The 18548-nt window shown below is 41.5% G+C and overlaps 1 protein-coding gene across 1 annotated transcript in view; it reads left to right on the top strand.

Moving 5' to 3' along the window:
• Positions 1-18548, top strand: part of usp54b (ubiquitin specific peptidase 54b) — a 58743-nt gene that overhangs the window by 12406 nt on the left and 27789 nt on the right. The window contains exons 3-6 of the mRNA XM_084341763.1: positions 8663-8755; positions 15797-15931; positions 18100-18213; positions 18315-18397. Of these exons, the coding sequence (XP_084197889.1) occupies positions 8663-8755; positions 15797-15931; positions 18100-18213; positions 18315-18397 (425 nt within the window). The remainder of the gene's footprint in view (positions 1-8662; positions 8756-15796; positions 15932-18099; positions 18214-18314; positions 18398-18548) is intronic.

The raw sequence follows: 18548 nt of genomic DNA on the forward strand, positions 1-18548 counted from the left end.
TCTAGTAACACAATCAGTTTATAAGAAGGCTCTGCAATGGTTCCTTGCTTTTATTTGTGGTCGGTGAAACACTCTGCTGCTTCTTGCTGGCCCCTAAGGGACCCTTGGGCAAGGCAGTTAACCCCCCGCTGCTGCAGTGGAGCTGCAGGGTGGCAGCAGCAGCAGCAGCAGCAGCAGTATCAGCAGTAGCGGCTGCTCTGTGTGGTAATTTTAATGAGAGTGGAGGAAGGTGCTGTGAGGTAACGTGTGTGTATGCTCAGCAGCTCTTGACTGTGTAAACAACACAGGTGAAAATAAAATAGCTGAAGGAGTTACAGAGTCGACCGGCTTTGATGGAGCAGAAACACATGGGTTCACTCATCCAGCAGCGCTGTGTGTGTGTGTGTGTGTGTGTGTGAGTGTGTGTGTGATGCAGCGGGAGGGAAGAAAGACTTGACAATGGAAAATGAGCTTTATAGCGCCGTGTTAATAAAAGCAAATCTCACTGTAACTTCACTCATGAGAAGTAGGAAAAATGTGAAAGTGAATTCAGATTAAAGGACATTATGTAGGATCAGAAGACCTCAGTATGTTACGTAATCTACACACAAGCTTTGTATGTTGTTCATTAAGCTGCAATTTGAGAAAAGAAATAAGAATCTCAATTGTTTGATGAAGCAAAAGAGACACAAAGATACATCCAGTGTGACTTTAATTGTACAGTGTTTGTATGTTTCCAGCTGTACAGCTCCACTGCAGCAACCCCGTCTCTGTGAGTTACATTTATAATAGTTAGTTTTCTGGGAACATAATGAGCAAATGTTTTGGTTTTAAACAAATCTGGCAAGTCTCAGAAATGTTGAAACTGAACGTAAATGTTCAATGATAATGTACAGTAACTACAGAAGTATTTAAGTTTTGTATGTGTATGTTTAGGCAGTTTGTTAAGGTTAGGAAAATATCACAGTTAGATTATGTAATAATCTGGTTTTAACCTAAACTAGGCGGCCCTCACCTCACCTGGCTGCAGGAGATGGTTGTTCACATGATCCTGTTGAACTCGGTCTGAAATTAAAACCTTAACAGCTGCAGCATCCGTTCTTTTTGCAATGGAAAGCTAAAGGCCCGTTAAGGACATCATTATGTTATGTGTGGCGCACATGATGAGCAAAGTGTATTTTGTAGCTTTGATTATAGTGTATTTAGTAGTTGTGAAGGTACTCAAGCAAAAATACCAATGTAGGCCCAGCGGGATTATTTCTATTGCAGATGAAACTATTGAAACGACTTTGTAAAAAGTCAAAAATGTACATATTGTTAAGAAATACTGAGTACATACATCTAAGTAATACATATTTCTACTTTTACATTTAGAAATCTTTTTATTTGGTAAAATTTGACGAAAAACTCAAACTTCAAATACATTTTGGAGTGTATTTGTTCATGTTTCTACATTTAGAAATCTTTTGGATCGTTATGTTTTGTGTTTTTATTTTGTAATATTTGATGTAAAAGCATTTAATTTATGACATACTATCATTACTTTTATACTTATTATGATTTATTGACTTAAACAACCTTTTAGCTTAGGTTGTTCAGATGTGAGGGATATGAAGTGTGGCACTGGTGGACCATTTTATTTACAGTTAATCTAAACAACAATCCTCATCAAACCTTAAGTACTTTTTTTTTTTGCCTACACCCTGAACTCTGGTGTCAAACTCCTGCGCTGTGAACGCCCACCATCCTCCCCAGCTGCCCTCCTCGGGCGTCGCAGCATGCTAAATAAATGTAGCTCTGCATTAATTAAAAACAACATCGCCTCTGAAGATAATCCAGGCAGAGATTTGCCATCACGACGTGATTGTGTAAACAGTTCAGTAATGTAGAAACATCATTTCTAGGAGTCAGCGTTGCTCCGCAGCTGAAGAAAACACTGACTGACAGTTTCTAGTCGTATTTATGTGTTTCTGCTGATTCCAGCGAGAGACACTCACATTAGAGGAGGCACGACAATGTCCCGCATATTGTTGTCCTGATGTTTCTGGTAGGTGATGTTTGGACTCAAAAGCGACAAAGGTCAACAACAGAGCAGGTCGGACTAAAGGGAAAGGGCCATTTCTATATATACTGCAGGTGATGAGGATACTGGGGGCAGGTACAGAGGTCGATGTGGAGGTCAGGTGATGATGAGAGGTGGGAAAAGCCGAGGGCAGGTAAAATGTGAGACCTTTTTCACAGGAGATATTTCGACATGTCACAGCAGGAAAAGGTCTTGAAAGTTTAAAGCCTCAACCGAAGCTCCTCTCTCCCACAGAAAACAGAAAAACTGCTCCTGAGATGCCTCCACAGTAGCCCCGCCTTTAATTCGGTGACTTCATGACATCACACTGCGTCACCATGTCACACTTTTGCATATTTTCGCCTACATTCACGGTAGAAGTGAAGCTGAACAGAAGCTGAAAAACAGGAAAGAGCTGACCGTAGACACGGTGAGCGATGCTTGCTCAGGCGTGTGCTAGCTGACCAATAAGAGCAGACTGGGTTTTTGGTAGGGGAGCCTTAAAGAGACAGGAGCTAAAACAGAGCGTTTCAGACAGTGAGAGAAAACTGATGCGTTTTTTGAGCACTAAAGCAAGTAAACCTATTCTAGTAGTAACCCAGAATAAAACTATGAGCCTGATATGTCTCCTTTAACTGTTTAGTCTATTAAATGTCCAAAGTGACATCTTTAAATTGCTTCTTTTGTCCAACCAACAGTCCAAAACCCAAAGACTTTTCAGTTACTGTCATAAATGATGAAGAAAAGCAGCAAATCCTCACATTTAAGAAGCTGGAACCAGCAAATGTTTGACATTTTTCCTTGAAAAATCAGCTCAATTAATTGATTGTCCAATTAGTTGGCAATACATTTTCCTAATCATTGCACTTCTATGGCTGAATTACATTGATCTGCTTCAGTTTTTCCTCAAAACATCTGCTGTGAAAACCCATCGACCGGCAGCCCGATAACTGAGGTCAAAAGTGCAGGAAAGTTAAAAAACCGACGCCATGACAGCGGTGTCATGTGATACACAAAATGCACAAGAAAAAGAGATGCCTTTGCCACGTGGGGTAACCGGAGACCAGAACAGGAGGAGCTCGGGGTCGTGGAGGGCAGAAATCACAGCCGGTAACAGCAGTGTGAGGCAGACTGAGCAGATTATAACTGAGAGTGTGAGCTTGTCAGATTAGATAAATACCCTTATTGCGTTAATTGAATACAATCGGCGGCTTGTTTTGTGATTGTGATGTGATTATAAGTGTTTATACAGTGAGAGCCATCTGATGCCGATCAGCTGATGCACACGACCTCGCTGACGTGCCAGAAGTTACACCTCGCAGCGACAACAACAGCGATGTTTCCCGTCATTCATGACAGAAACTGTGGCTCTGATGCTCCTCGTGCTTTTAGACTGAAGTTATTTAAGATGCGTCCGTTTAGATCAATACGTGGTTGTATCTGCACACAGATGGTGGAAGTACTAGTTTATAAAAAGGCTTTATAATAAGAGGTTTATGACTCATAGCTAATGGCTTTATTTATGTGCAGTAACGTGCTCATGTTTTGTTGTTATGTTGTGACATGTTGTGATGTTATGTTATTAAGCATGATTTATAAGAATCAATGCCATTTTATAAAGGCGAAATAAAGCTTATAGTTGAACTTAACAGAATTTAACAACCATTTACAAATTGTTTTAAACATCAGTTGCAACTTTACAGTAAACAGTTGCTTTATAAATGGTTTATAAAGCAGTTTATTGTGTGTGAACAGTGAAATAACTATTAACTCAAGTTGAATTAACTATTAATGTACCAATTATCAATGGTGGTTATTACAAAGTGTTGTTAATCATCACAGGGACTCCACCTGCAGAGCATCTGTAGCAAAATCCATTCTTTAACATATTTTAAATTTACACCTTCAGGCCGTTAAGTTAAAAGCCACCAGTATTAAACCTTTTATAATGTGTGCAATATGGAGCACAAAATGCAAACAGTTCACACAAATGAACTCAATTAAATCTGCATGTTAGTTACGCTTGAAAAGAAATTACATAATTAATTAAAACATTAACATATACATTGTTTTATTACTGTGAAATATCATCAATTCGAACTTCAAAGCTGTGAAATACGTACGTCCCTTTAAAAAATGTAATGAGACGTTCCCCCTCTTGCAAATGAGAAAATGAATTTATAACAATAAGCTAAATAAACTCTTTATTTACCATTATTGTCATATGTGACCCCTGTAAATTCACCAGAAGGAGTTAGTTTAGCTAGTTTAATGTTAAATCAAAGTGCGTGTGTAGTATCAGAAACAGTTTACACAGTTCAGAGTTCATATAACCTCTAATCCTTCGACCTGGTGTTTGTAGTGAAGTTTTCCTCTTTGAGATTTCAGGCCGGGTTGATTTGAAGACACCGGTGGTTACTGTGGCAACAGCAATAAAGGTGCAGTGATGCAGCAAACACTTGTTGAGCGGCTGCGTTACAGATCACATTTCATTTCCTGTGGCTGCTTTACAGTAATGTTTGTCCAGTTTAAATGTGAGGAGGGAGAAATGTGTGTTTGCGTTAGCAGTAAGTTAACACAGCTGTGATCAGGCGTGAAGATAATGAAGCAACGCTGTTATATTATAAGATAAAATGGAGGATGTCATGCATGAAATAATCAAAACTACTTATAGAGGGATAATAACTATCAGTGGTGGAATGTAACTAAGTACATTTTCTAAAGCACTCTACTTAAGTACAGTTTTTACATACTTGTACTTACTTGAGTATTTCCACTTTGTGCTCCTTCATTCTGTCGCTGTACTACGTTTCAGAGCAAAATGTTGCATAATGACATTTTCCTGAAGAAACCTCTGATACTTTGATTTAAGTAACATCTTGAGTGCAGGACTTTAACGTGTGATGTAGTATTTTTTGACCATGGTATCTCTACTTTTACTTACGTAAAGAGTAGGTGTACTTCCTCCACCACTGCTAAATATACAAAACAACAAAGCTGACTAAATTATATCATTCATTAAAACTCTAAATGTCTTGGCAGCTTAGATTAGCACGGTCAAATAAATGAAAATACAAATACAGTATGTGTTTAAACAAAGAGACAGGAGCACCTTTTCCTAGACGACCACAGACATTTCTGCGTCGTCTATCATCGCTCACATTCGTCTCTTGCTCAAAATACAACGACAGTAAAGAAGCTGGAGGACGATGACCCCCCTCAAAACACGAACTGACGAGCTCGGTTTTTATTCCGTCCGTGTTTCCATCACTTTGTCTTTTTGTTCGATATATTTTCCAGTTTCTTTTGTCTGAGATGCTCCTGCAGATAAAACGAGGGGAGTCAAAATGGGAGGGGTGGGGGAGAGAGAGAGAGAGAGAGGGAGAGAGACAAGTGATACAAATGGAAGCAGAGGAAGAGATAGAGGGATGTGCTTAGAGGAGGAGGAAAAAGTAGATGGATGGACAGATAGATCCTGATAAAGAGAGATGGGCATGGGGAGAGTGTGCCCTCCTTGTGGCTGCTGCAGTGCCGTGCAGGGAGCCGATTCATCACGACCAAATAAACTACGGGGAGAGGAGGGGAAACAGAGAGGGGGGAAAGGTAGAACGCATACACTAGCGTCAGCATGCAGTCTGTCATCCTCCGCCCCCTCTTTCCTCCACCTATCACCCTCTCCTTAACACACACACACACACTGTGCAGACTGGTATTGCTAAGGTTGCCATACTTATTGGTTTTGTGTGTGTGTGTTCGTGAGTGTCCTGCGTGCATACTGTAAGTGTGTGTGGTCCCGTGCATGAGTGCTGCAGATCTCAGTCGAAGCCTTAGGGACAGTGTTGTGTCAATATTATCTTTCAGCATGCTGAATGAACGTACTGAGAGCTCTTTCCTCTAATTATGCACTCGAGAGAAAGAGGGAGGGGAGGACATGAAGGGGTCTACCTCATGCGGACCACTTCTCCACCAGTTTTCATGTGTTCCTCCCTCCTTTCTCTTTTGGATTCGTGCCGGTGGTTTTTCTGTCCGTCTGTCCCGCTGAATCTCTTTTGTTGCTGAAAATATACAAAGTAGGGACTGCTCGCAGTGGGAGCTGCTGGGAGAAAACAATTAGCTGAAAATGGCTGAAAGCCACACAGAGCTGCAGACCGGGGTGTTGATTCTCTGCAACCGCCTCGCATTATTACAGGAAGTCATTTGCTTCAGTGTTTGTGTAACAAAAAGCTTTTTCATTTCTGTTTTTTTTTTAAGTTTAAGGGAAGTTGGTTAAAAAGCATGTTTCTCCTCCTGTGAGTAACCGTCCAAAGCATCCAAAGTTAGACAAAGGATGAGAATTGTGTTACCTTGTAGTGCAGTTGTACCACAGTTACAGTTCACATGTGTGAACTTAAAGACATGCTGATTGTAGATTAGTGGTGTCGCAATATCACAATATTTACGATAATTAGATATAAATAAAATCTGAGCCTCCTGAAAAGCAACAGTTAACTTCTGTGTTGCGTTCAAGACATTGTCACGCAGAGTAAATACAGTAACAAACCCAAAAACAATCAGGACATATAGCCCCAACACGGACAGTAGGTCCATCACTTATTATCAGTTACCACTTAATATCACTTGAAAGCACAATCTCAGGTGACATGACCGAACCTGGACGTTTCTAAATTTGTCCAGACCCGGCCTGCCCTGTCGAGTCCTGACAGGTCCGGATCAGGCGTCCATGCTCTACTAAACAATAACAAATAAAACGGTTGCAGAGGGATCCTTCCCTACAGCCATGAAGTGTTTGTTTTGAGCCAGTTAAGCTTTTAACACCACCTGAACTGAGAATCTAACAGAGCAGCTTCACCGTCCTCGACCCAACAGGAGACCTGAACGGCGCTTCGGCTCTCGCTGCGATCGCAGCTTCACGCTGCTCCGTTTAGATGTAATTCATTCTGCTTGTTTGTCGGCGTGAGAAACCACTGGGCAGAAAATTGGAATTTTATTTTGACAATAACATCTGACATTAGACATTATCCAGATAATGAATCTAGATCAGTGGTTCACAAACCATGGCACCAGTGGTGGAAGAAGTACTCAGATCCTGCACTTCTGTAAAAGTCCGGCCTCTACTGAAGTAAAAGTATGTAGTATTATCAGCAAAATGTACGGAAAGTATGAAATTAAAAGGAATCATTGTGCAGTAAATGTTCTCTTCAGTGTTTTTCTATTATATCGGATGTTTTTGGATTAATATTACTGCTGCATTAATGTGTATGTAGGATTTCACTGCAGTAGATGTTTAAGGCTGAGCTAATTTTAATAACTTTATGCTGTTGAATCTACAGCAATGCATCACGTTCTTCATGAAGAAAAACTGCCTGCTTTCAGCTCCGTGACAATGCATTTTCCTGCTTATCCGAGAGAGTTTTTAAAGTTTATTTAGCTGAAGAAGGAGCGCTTCACCCTTCAGTTTATCAGAAAAATTAAAAAAATCAGAATCAGCAAATTTGGAGATGCAAAAAAATACAATATTTCCTTCTGAGATGTAAACGAGTAGAAGTACAAAGCTGCATAAAACAGAAATACTCAATTGAAGTACAAGTACCTCAAGTTTGAACGTGCTTTTCAAATGTAAAAAGTTCATTTCATCACTGAGTGGCACCTCATAATAATAACTCATCCCTTCGCTCGTCTATCAGTTGCTATTTCTGACTGCTCTGCACCCAGACACCATGCTGTGTTGCCATGGCGAACAATGAGCTGTAATGTCACTAATCTTATCTCACAGCATATTTAACAGGGTTTTTAAATAGCGATTCCAATATTATTTGCTTCTTTTCTGTTTACAGACTTAATTAGAAACTGTAGCTGATGTAAAAGCTATTTAAAAGTTTTAATAAAAAGAAACTTGATCAGTTCTTATGCACCACAGGGTGTCGTCACACACTTAACTAGTGAATAAAACATGTGCATTTCTTATTGCTCAAGACAGATTCTGGTAGAAAAAGAGGAAGCATGTGAAACAAACCAATTGCACTGAAAAAGTAGCGTCTGGAGCGTCCCTGTAAAAAAAAAAAACACATAATGTATGACCAACTAAATATACAGTATTTTCAGGTTCATAATTTGTATTTTAGGTTACTACTAGAATAGATTTACATGCTTTAATGCTCAAAAAACACATCAGTTTTCCCACACCTCCCCCCTCTGAGATGCTCTGTTTTTAGCTCCCGTCTCTTTAAGGCCCCTCCTCCTGAATACCCAGTCTGCTCTGATTGGTCAGCTCGCACACGCCTGAGCCAGCACCGCTAACAACGACAGAGCAGCTGTGCTAAATCAATTCTCATGTGCCAAACTGGCTGCTAGTTTTATAATTATGCAAATGTTTGACAAGGTGAGGTAGTGTGACGTCACAAAGTCACAGAATTAAAGGCGGGACTACTGACGAGGCGTTTCAGGAGCAGTGTTTACGGTGGGAGAGAGGAGCTTCTGTTTAACTTTTTAACTTTCCAGATCTTTTACAGACACAAAAACATATAAAACACTGAAGGAATTGAAAAATGCCTTTCTAATTTTGATTTAGTTGCTTCACTTACGTTTATCTCTGTTTGTAAACGTGTGTGTTTTGTCTCTCAGGTTTTGTGGCATCTCGACATCTTCCGCCGAAGCTTTCGACAGCTGACCACACACAAGTGCATGGAGGACTCGTGTATCTTCTGCGCTTTAAAGGTAAAAAAACAAAACCCTCCCTCTCTGTCCTCCACTGGCTTGTGGAGGTCTTACTGTAAACCTAAAGCAAGCGCCCACAAACATCGTTGTCAGAAATGTAAACCACAGGCCGTTTCCTGAAGTGGAGTAGTTTACTCGAGTGTTTCCCTTTTGGGAGTCTTCCTACATTTCAGCCGCCACATTTCAGAGGGAGACAGCGACAGCCGCACACAAAACCTGAGATAAACTCATGTGACTGCTCTGATATGTTTGGTCTTTTCTCTTCTTTTCTTCCTTCATTTTTTCCCGGTGCACCCGCTGGTCGGCGAGACACATCTCCTCATAAACACAGCAGGGGACGTTCCTGCAGCGGGTTACGCAACCACTCCACCATACTTCAGATTACTTATTTTAAAAAAGAGGGCAGAACAGAAGAAAAGTTCCTGTCCACTTATACACTTCTAACTTTTAGATTTTTATTGTGGGAAAGTATTCATTTCCCATTTCTCACTTTATGTAATATCAATATTAGTGCAAATGGATCCATATAACAAAACATTTGCGGTCTGTTCAATATCCATTTTACAGTCCGGCTCTTCAGGGTTTTCTTTTCTAACTTTGTACTCAATTATTTACAATTGAATATGGGAAGCTTTTATCTAAGATGCAACAGAGTTAAATGGAAATACAAAGAGATAAAAGAAAAAAGAAAACTGTTAGATGCCATGAAATAAAGAATATAGTTCACGCTCGTTTCACTTTCTTTGGTTTTGTTACCTCATTTCTTTCTTTTAAACATCCTCTTCTATTCATCCTTTTTCTCACAATAATTTCCTTTCAAGACTAAACTCTACTCTTCTTCACAGCAAGCGATTACTTTAATTATTAATTCATCTGCCAGTTATTTTCATGATTGATTGTTTAGTCCATAAAATGTCAAAACCTTTTTTTTGCTTCTTGCTTCTTTTGTTCAAAACCCAAAAGACTGTTCATTCACCTTCATAAATGACAAAGAAAAGCGGCAAATGCTCACATTTAAGAAGCTGGAACCAGCAAATATTTGACCCAAAATAAAAGTATGAACGCGAAAATGAAAATAATGTTGATGATTAATAATATTACATGATTGTAATTTGCAGTAAATGATCCTTAAGTGTTCAGAGAGGATGGAAGAAGTGGAGTCGGGCACATTTTATTAGAGCCGTGGAAACCTGAAAATATTAATCTTTTCCATTAGTGAATAAACACTGTTTGAAGCTACATGTAGAAAGGTGGCAGGGTCCGCCACATATAAACAAAGTAAAACAGTATGAAATTGTGTTGTCCTTTAACGTCAGTTTGTTTAGACGTAAAAAGTCAATTTTTCTTTTCTGATTAAAAATTCTTCCCCAAAACTACATAGCGCTCCTCTTAAAATAAAAAACTGTGAAACTATCGCTTATCTTATCGGTATCGGCCACGTAAAGCGGCTAATTATCGGTTATCAGCTTCGGCTGAAAAAAACCCCCACGGTGCATCCCTTGTATTTTATTCTCTTCTTCCACCGTCGTGTAAAACACATCACGTACGATGCGCCAGACACTTTCTTCCCAGTAAAGAGCCGCCTCACATTAAGCGTTCGGAAACAGCACAGAGCGGCTTCACAAAGCGGTTTCAGGTTGAATCTCCGCCGAGAGAAAATAAACCAAACAGAAGATGAAGATCTGTAACATCATGAAACCCTCATAATGAACGAGCCTTATGCAGCTCTGCTCCAGCCATTTGTTGCATCAATGATGACAAATATGTGTCTGAGTGGAGGGAGGTGTTGTGTGTGATGTGCTGTGTAGTAGTGTGTGTGTGTCTGTGAGTGTGTGTGTGTGTGTGTGTAGCAGTGTCGATGTGTGTGTTCTACACGCTGTTCTGTCTCCAGCGCTTCTCTGTAATTAATTGGCTGGCTGAAAGCGCTGAGCTAGCAGAGCCCACGCTGGGAAAGCTACACACACACACACACAGACACACACACACACACACACACACACACAGGCTCACCTACGCATGCACACAAATCTTACTTGCATGCTGCACACGTTAGGCAGCTACACACATGCACCTTGTGCTCACAAATCTTTCTTACGGTGCTGGGATGCTACACACACACACACACACACACACACACACACACACACACACACACACACACACATTTGTGAGGCTTGTGGGTGTGTTGTGTGCTAGTCAGCTGTGGGTGTACGAATCAAAGGTATTGTCACCGTGTTAAGTGTTCACATTTCCTGTCAGTTTGCATTAAGCGTCCTGTCACCGGCTCTCACGAACCAACAGATGTAACGTTGTTCTTACACTCTGTTTGTAGCTGCGCTCCCCACGGCAAAGCAGATAAAAGTCTCCGAATAACCGGGCGAGACAACGCACCGAATGAACTTTTACGGCGTGTTAAATTTTTCAAACATCCATTTTTTCGGGGATAAATTGCGATTATGGATTTCTTTTATTTTGGAGGGATTGTGTGCAAAATCGGGGGGTTTATCTGCAGCAGATAAAGACGCCCGCCCTTGTAGTAAACAGAAGTTCAGAGGCTGCCTGTGGCTATCCCTCTAGAAATCACTGCAACACTTTATCTCTCTCACCACACACACACACACACACACACACACACACACACAAGACGCAGATACCTGAACGCACACACACACACACACACGGCACAGAATAGGAAGAGAGAAGAAGAAAAAGGGAGAAAGTGGGAGAGAAGAAAAGAGAAAGATGAATGAATATAGGAGTTGGTGGAGATTGCTCATGTCTTCACACACACACACACACACACACACACACACACACACACACACACACATGCAAGCACACACACCTCCCTCTCTTACTCACTCTGCCTCATCCCTCCCTGTTCTCCTCCCTCCCTCCCTCTCTCTGTAGGGTATATTCCCCCTCCATTCTCCTTGGCGCATTGCTGCAGTCAGCACAGCCACCATAACACACACACACACACACACACACACACACACACACACACACACACACACACACACACACACTCTCCCACACTCACGGACACACACACCCTATCGCACAGTCCCTTTTTCCTCTTCTCTTTTCCTCTGTTTCCCTTTCTCTCTCTCTCTCTCTCTCTCTCTCTCTCGCTCTTTCACACACACACACACACACACACACACACACACACACACACACACACACACACACACACACACACACACACACACTCCCTGTCAGTACGACTGCATTACCTTTCCCATTGCCAGCCCTCTCTCTGCACACACTCAGCCACACTCACAGACTGAAGCCTTTTTTTTTGTTTTTGTTTTATAACATTTTCTCACCATGTGATCACAGCCATCTTGGTAAACTGCTTCGGAAATATCAAATATGGCTTCTGATGTACAAAAAAAAAAAAAAAAAAAAAAAGGGGTGGATAAAAACTTTGTGATTAAGTTCAACAAACAACTCAAGGAATTGTTAACTTGTCTAGATGTCACACGAGATGATTACCAGGCTGGAAGATTTCCCTTCATGTCATGTTCAGTAGAAGAGGCTGAGTTCAGCCACAACAGGTGCTTCAACCCCATTGTAAGTTTCTGCAAACCGCTGATACGTTATGATCCAATACAATCTGATCTGATACGATATTTTTACCGAGACATTGGAGGTATTTTTAAGAAGATAATCCGACAATTTCTAGGTGTTTGTGGCAACAACACCAGCCAAAACATGATCTTTTCCTAAACCTAACCAAGTGTTTTTTGTGCCTTAACCTAACCAGACTTTAAGCACCGCTGCCACAACATTAGATTAAAAACTGAGCATAAAGAAATGTTAAGTTTGGACGTATGAATGGTTTGCAGAAACATACATTGCCAAGATTTAGTCAGGTAAAAGTCAGAACTTCGTGCCTCAAAGGAGAGCGACAAAGTATGTTTTCAGGTCTCAGAGGTCGATCACAGCGAGACACATCGCTAGAAACACGTCGCCAGCGAAACCATTGTTTCACTATGGCACAGGCGTGCGGCTGCTCGTTTCTTACACCCTGATCGTGTTTTTCAAGCGGTTTTCAGGAGTTGAAATGATCTCAACTCTTCAGCACGAGGCACGGAGCCACGCTGCCTTGTCCATTAATTACATATGTTGGTCTGTTAGGCTTGCAGCTCTGCTACACAGGTGAACAAGCTGTAAATGTTGAAAGCTAAATCTGTGGAGCGCTCTTTTCAGTCAACGTCGACTCCTCCAGTATTTAACCCGGACCAGGGTCTTTTGCTGACCTTCAACACGTTTCAAAGATATATTAATGTAATATTTCCATATAAAAATGTCTAAAAATGACTCGGCCTTTGTTATATATAAAGTTGAGTTGTGCCAAATTTTTAACAATGTTCCAACCTTGAGGAATCTGTAATTTCAGTCAAGGTTACGGTGGGTTTCGTTTCCTCGCCTGTCGCTATAACTTCTTGGAAAACAGATGATGCGTCAAAGAGTGACGAAGGAAGCTGGCGAACGTGACGAAACGTGACATTAAAATAACTTGTCCATGAACATTTCTTCCACTTTTTAAGGAGCAGGTTTTGGTTCTTAACTTCACTTACACTGGCCTTTTTATCCAAGCACTGATTGGCTCGTGATTAATGCACTGTGCTTTTACAACTAACACTAATTAAGCACATTTTCTTAACACAGGGCCATTGTGTTAACTACTGAAAGGACTCTTGTAACCAGCAGTGACTGAGCTGTAATTTTCCATCAGCGCTGCTGTCCGACTTCCACATTAGCTCAGTCGCAGTGTCTCTCTGACCTGCGTCACGTACTTACATATTTCTTCTTATTTCATGTTTTTAAAACCATTTTGATACAAGTTTGTGGATGTTTTTCAACTGTTAGATAATAACAGTGAGCCTCTGCGTGATGATTTTGTTGTAATTTTTTCCATGTTCTGCTTTGCAACGCTGTAAATTATGTTTAAATATATAAATCACACATTAATCATCAAAAACTCTACCATAAAAGTCACGTCACAGATGTATTTACATTTCTGCTGAATCCTCGAGCCTTATTTGACACCGCAGGCTGATAAAATGTGCCTGTGTTATAATATCTTCCTGTCATTTAATACGGTGTTTCTCAGTCTTCGGGACACAGAGCACCTGCTGGTTTCCAGTTCAGCCGTCTAATCAGTGATTGAATTACCGCTGGGACAGAAAAACCAGCAGAGCACCAACCACCGCTCTGACATGTCACCCTGACTCCTGTTTATTTCCGTCTTGGGCTCTTTGAGTTTTGGTCAAAAGTAGCTGCTTGGTTTTGCTTTTTTTATTTTTTTTTGCAGCTTAGAATTCTAACCAACAAAAAAAATAGGTCATTTTTTTACCGTTGGCAATCTGGGAGAAAGTTATCCACGCTTTTATCTCTCCCATTTTTAGACGTCTGCAGCTCTCTTCAGCCCGGGCTCACTTAGTTGCTCTGGCTGCCTCTGCTTGAATGAATGCGACCGCTTGTACTCATGTTTAGTCTGCATTTAAAGTACAGATCAGCCCGGATCAACCCCACAGAAGCCAGTAACTTCTAGGACTGTGCTCTCTGGTACTACAATAACAATAACAATACCTAGACAGCCCTCAGAGAGCACACTATTCCACTAAGGCTTCATAATGATATAAATGTACACATTTGAGACGCAGTTATTCAGCATTTGCATCCAGATCAGTAGTAAAAGTCCTGATGTTTTGTTTTCTCTAAAATTTCAAGTGAGTTATGATCATATTGTTTGGATTAGAGAGTATTTTTCAGGTTTTATGTATACAATTTGGAGAATGTCAGAAGAGTGGGAAAAGGTGGAGATACGGGTGTAGCCTGCGTTATATCCATTCCTTAACAATCCAGGAAAAAGTGATTTTACTTTAACACCTCATAGTTAAGAGTGGTGATTCCTTACCTGGGAGCAGGGACGTCTCCGGTGGATTACAAGATGATTGAAGGGAAAGCAATGTTTCAGCGTCATCTGTTGGATGTCATGAGTTTTTTACAATTATTCCAACACCACATGTGCACTATAATTAACTAATGAAACAGGGGTGAACAGGGAAAAGGGTAGGAAAAAGACAAAGACAGGAAGTGTAAAGCAAAACATGACACATGAGGAAAGAACCTACAAAATAAAACAGGAAATGAGAGAACTAAAAAATCAAACCCTGACATCACCCTCTCATCCAAATATGGTCACTCCTGCCTCCAAAAAAGCAAGATGGCGCCAGCCGTAATGCCAAACTCGAGGATTCAAAGCAGTAGTCCACAAAGCAGTGGGTGACGTATTATGTCATGTAGTTTTTGAGATTTATTTTTAACTAACGGGAGAAACAAACAGGACAAAATCGACGGGTTTAATAATAATAATTATGATGACACTATATGGGGTCATAATCTGGCAGCTGCCTGGACCCATGTGGGTGTAAACAGTGTAAACATCTCTGTCCTCTCCAAGCTGACTGACCCTCCTGCTCAGACTCTGAACGCTGCCCTCAAAACACACTTCAGTGGCCTAGCTTTCTCTCCGCGCCCCCTGCAACAGTTTGATTTGGTTCTATTTTACCGCTACAAAGCACTCTGAGAGCTGTTTTTTGTAGGAGAAAAGTGCACTACAAATGCCATTTATTATTGATATGGTCTGATATCGAGGCCAGCTGTGCTGCGCAGCTCGGCTGTGGCGTTTGTTTTAGTCCAGTCTGGGTTTTTTTTTTTTTTTATCGTACAGCACTTTGGTTCCTGACAAGTTGACAACGAGTTCCACTGCTTCTGTTTTATGGGTCAGTTGACGGAACAAGGTGCCGATTTACAGGACAAATGTGTTTAGAGAGTTCTGTTGAAATAAATACGCAAGCACATAAATATATACATGTGGGCGCGGACGCTTTCTGTGAGATTCAACTCAAACAATGCAGGGGAAAGCATTTACGGCAGAGTGTAGCAGTGAAATAAAGCGCTAATGGATTTCTCTCTCTTTCTCCGTGTGTGTGTGTGTGTGTGTGTGTGTGTGTGTGTGTGCAGAGTATCTTTGCCCAGTTCCAGTTCAGCAGTGAGCGTGTGCTGCCATCAGATGCACTGCGGAGCGCTCTGGCCAAGACTTTCCAAGACGAGCAACGCTTTCAGCTGGGTATCATGGACGACGCTGCCGAGTGCTTTGTGAGTCTGAGACACAACATGGGCACAATCACACACACACACACACGTATACACACACATATACAGGAGAGGTGAGGGGTTGCCTAAAGGTTTATCTGAGTAAATGTCTGAGGAAACTCTTCACTGCGGTCTGAAACCTTCAGGAGACCGACGATATCCACTCAACTTGACTGGTTCATCACACTATATATTGTCAGGTATACCGTGTTACTTTGTCCATCCCTTGTACCTGTAAGCTCACAGACGTTCTTTAAGATACTAGACACTGAAAGACACCCACCCCGCCACAGTCTGTTCACCCTGCTGCTGTCTGGCAAAACATACAGAAGTACCAGACTACAGAACAGCTTTATCCTCAGGTTACAAGACTCCTCAACTCAGATTAATTATTAATCCATCCATATCATTTCTGTTTTTAGTGGTAGCATAAATTACTAAAAAACTGTGTCATTATACAACCTTATATTGTAAAATGATAATAAATTAAATCTTGTATCTTGTATCTAACCACACCTGCTAATGTGTTGTTTAAGATGATTAATTTAAAGTAATTCCTCACTAATTGTATGTGCAGAGAAGCTCTGTGTGGGTTTTTGCAGCAGATATTTTAACGTTTAAAACGAGAATATGAAAACAATCTGACAATGTGAAAGGCGGTCGGTCGTAGTGCTGGACCTACGGATAATTATCAGATCAGCTCCCCCCAGTTTATGGAGCTTTACAGCGAGTTTCAGCTTCTTGTTTTAGGTGTACCGCCCAACTGTTTTGGTTCACTCTCATCGCTCTCAAGGCGCCGCGGACGGCCGTTTTTAGCAGATAAGCCCTTAAACACTCTCTGTACACTTTCTGCACAGCGCCGCACAGAAGACAGAAGCAGTTAGTGACAAGCTGGTGAACACAGCGGAGCATTTAGCAGCCGAAGAGCTGAGCAAGACGGTCGCTCAGGATGTGGTAGAGACCAAAAACAGAGCTAAAAGAGAGCGATTTGGTCCTACGGGAGGAACATGACTTTGGATGAATGCAGGAAAGCAACGCATGAATCCAGGTGTCGGGTCATAGCGACCACCAAAGCAGAATCTGAGACTGAGTGGTTCAGTTGTGGTCTAGACACCAACAAATCCCACACACCTGACCTCTAATATACAGTATAAAATATACGAGCACCTACAGTTTTTCTTTTGCTCTAATAGCTTCAGCAGCCCCCGTTGGTGTGCTAGAGAGGAGAACGACATCGGCTTTATGAGTCAGGAATGGGAGTCTGGCAGATTGCTGATCATTTCATTGGTAAACACCTCACGGGGAGTTTTGACAAGGTTTTTACACAAAAATCTGCCAGAAAAAAACTGGAACGCTAGAAATCTGCTCAAGCACCTACAGTGTGTCTGAGTGCAAAGCATAGAGCAGAAGAAAAGCAAGAGTACAGGCAGGGCTTTGAGGGAAGGAGTTAAAAAATCTGATCATGAAATCTGTGAGTCATGCTCTCAAATAAAAAGACCACGCTCTTGATTAAAGATAGATGGAGAAAAAAAAAACATATTAACTGTCTGAAAGAAGTTATTATGAAAGTATCACAGGTTTGGGGATTCCCAGATTTTGAATTCTCTGATGTTCCTTTATCACGTTTTATTTGGATTTTAGCTCCTCAGAAGCAAAGCGAAGCATTTTTTTTCGAATGGTGTGTGTCTCATTTTGGGAATTGACTTTTATCATTTGTTGAAGGGGGAAAATTAAGACGAGGGAATGTCATTAGTCACAGGTTTTATCATTTTCACTCGTCGTCTCCCTCTCTGCAGCACTTCCTGTTGCTTTCTCGCAGCCACTTTCGGTCTCTTTCTCTGCCGCTTTCTCTCTGCCTTAAGGACCTCCACAGTGTGTGTGTGTGTGTGTGTGTGTGTTTTATGTGTGTGCATGAGAGGCCCTGTCTGATCGATTGGTAGTAAATGTGTTCAGTCAGGGAATCCGTCGGCTTCTTATGAAATATAGATGCTGCTCCCACGGTCAGATTAACAAGAGCACCAACAGAGAGGAACGATCAAACCCACACACACACACACACACACACACACATGCACTGTACACATGTATACAATATAAACAAGCACATATGCCAACTTACCACACAACACACATATTAATTGATGCCCACTTTGCCTCGTGTGTTCCTTCAGGAGAATCTCTTGATGCGTATCCACTTCCACATCAGCGCGGAGAGCAGAGAGGACATCTGCACAGCCAAACACTGCATACCACACCAGAAGTTTGCCATGACGCTGTTCGAACAGGTAGGAGAGCGTTACCGAGCTGTCAATCAAGAAAAACAACCGCCCACGCAAGCATTTTTTTATGTCCTGCGATGAATCTGAGGATGCTTTCGTGTTTGCAGTGTGTGTGTAACAGCTGTGGAGCCACATCAGACCCCTTGCCCTTCATTCAGATGGTTCATTACATCTCCACTACATCCCTCTGGTAAGACCAGACACACACCTACACACACACACACACACACACTGCAGTAAATCTGGCAGCAAGCTGAGGCTGGGTGGCAGTAAAGGAAGGTACAGCGTGTTCTCTTCTTCCCTTCACGGGTCCCTGCTGAACTGCGAACACGCGCACACAT

This window comes from Pagrus pagrus, assembly GCF_965226575.1.
Source record: "Pagrus pagrus genome assembly, chromosome: 21".
NCBI lineage: Eukaryota > Metazoa > Chordata > Actinopteri > Spariformes > Sparidae > Pagrus > Pagrus pagrus.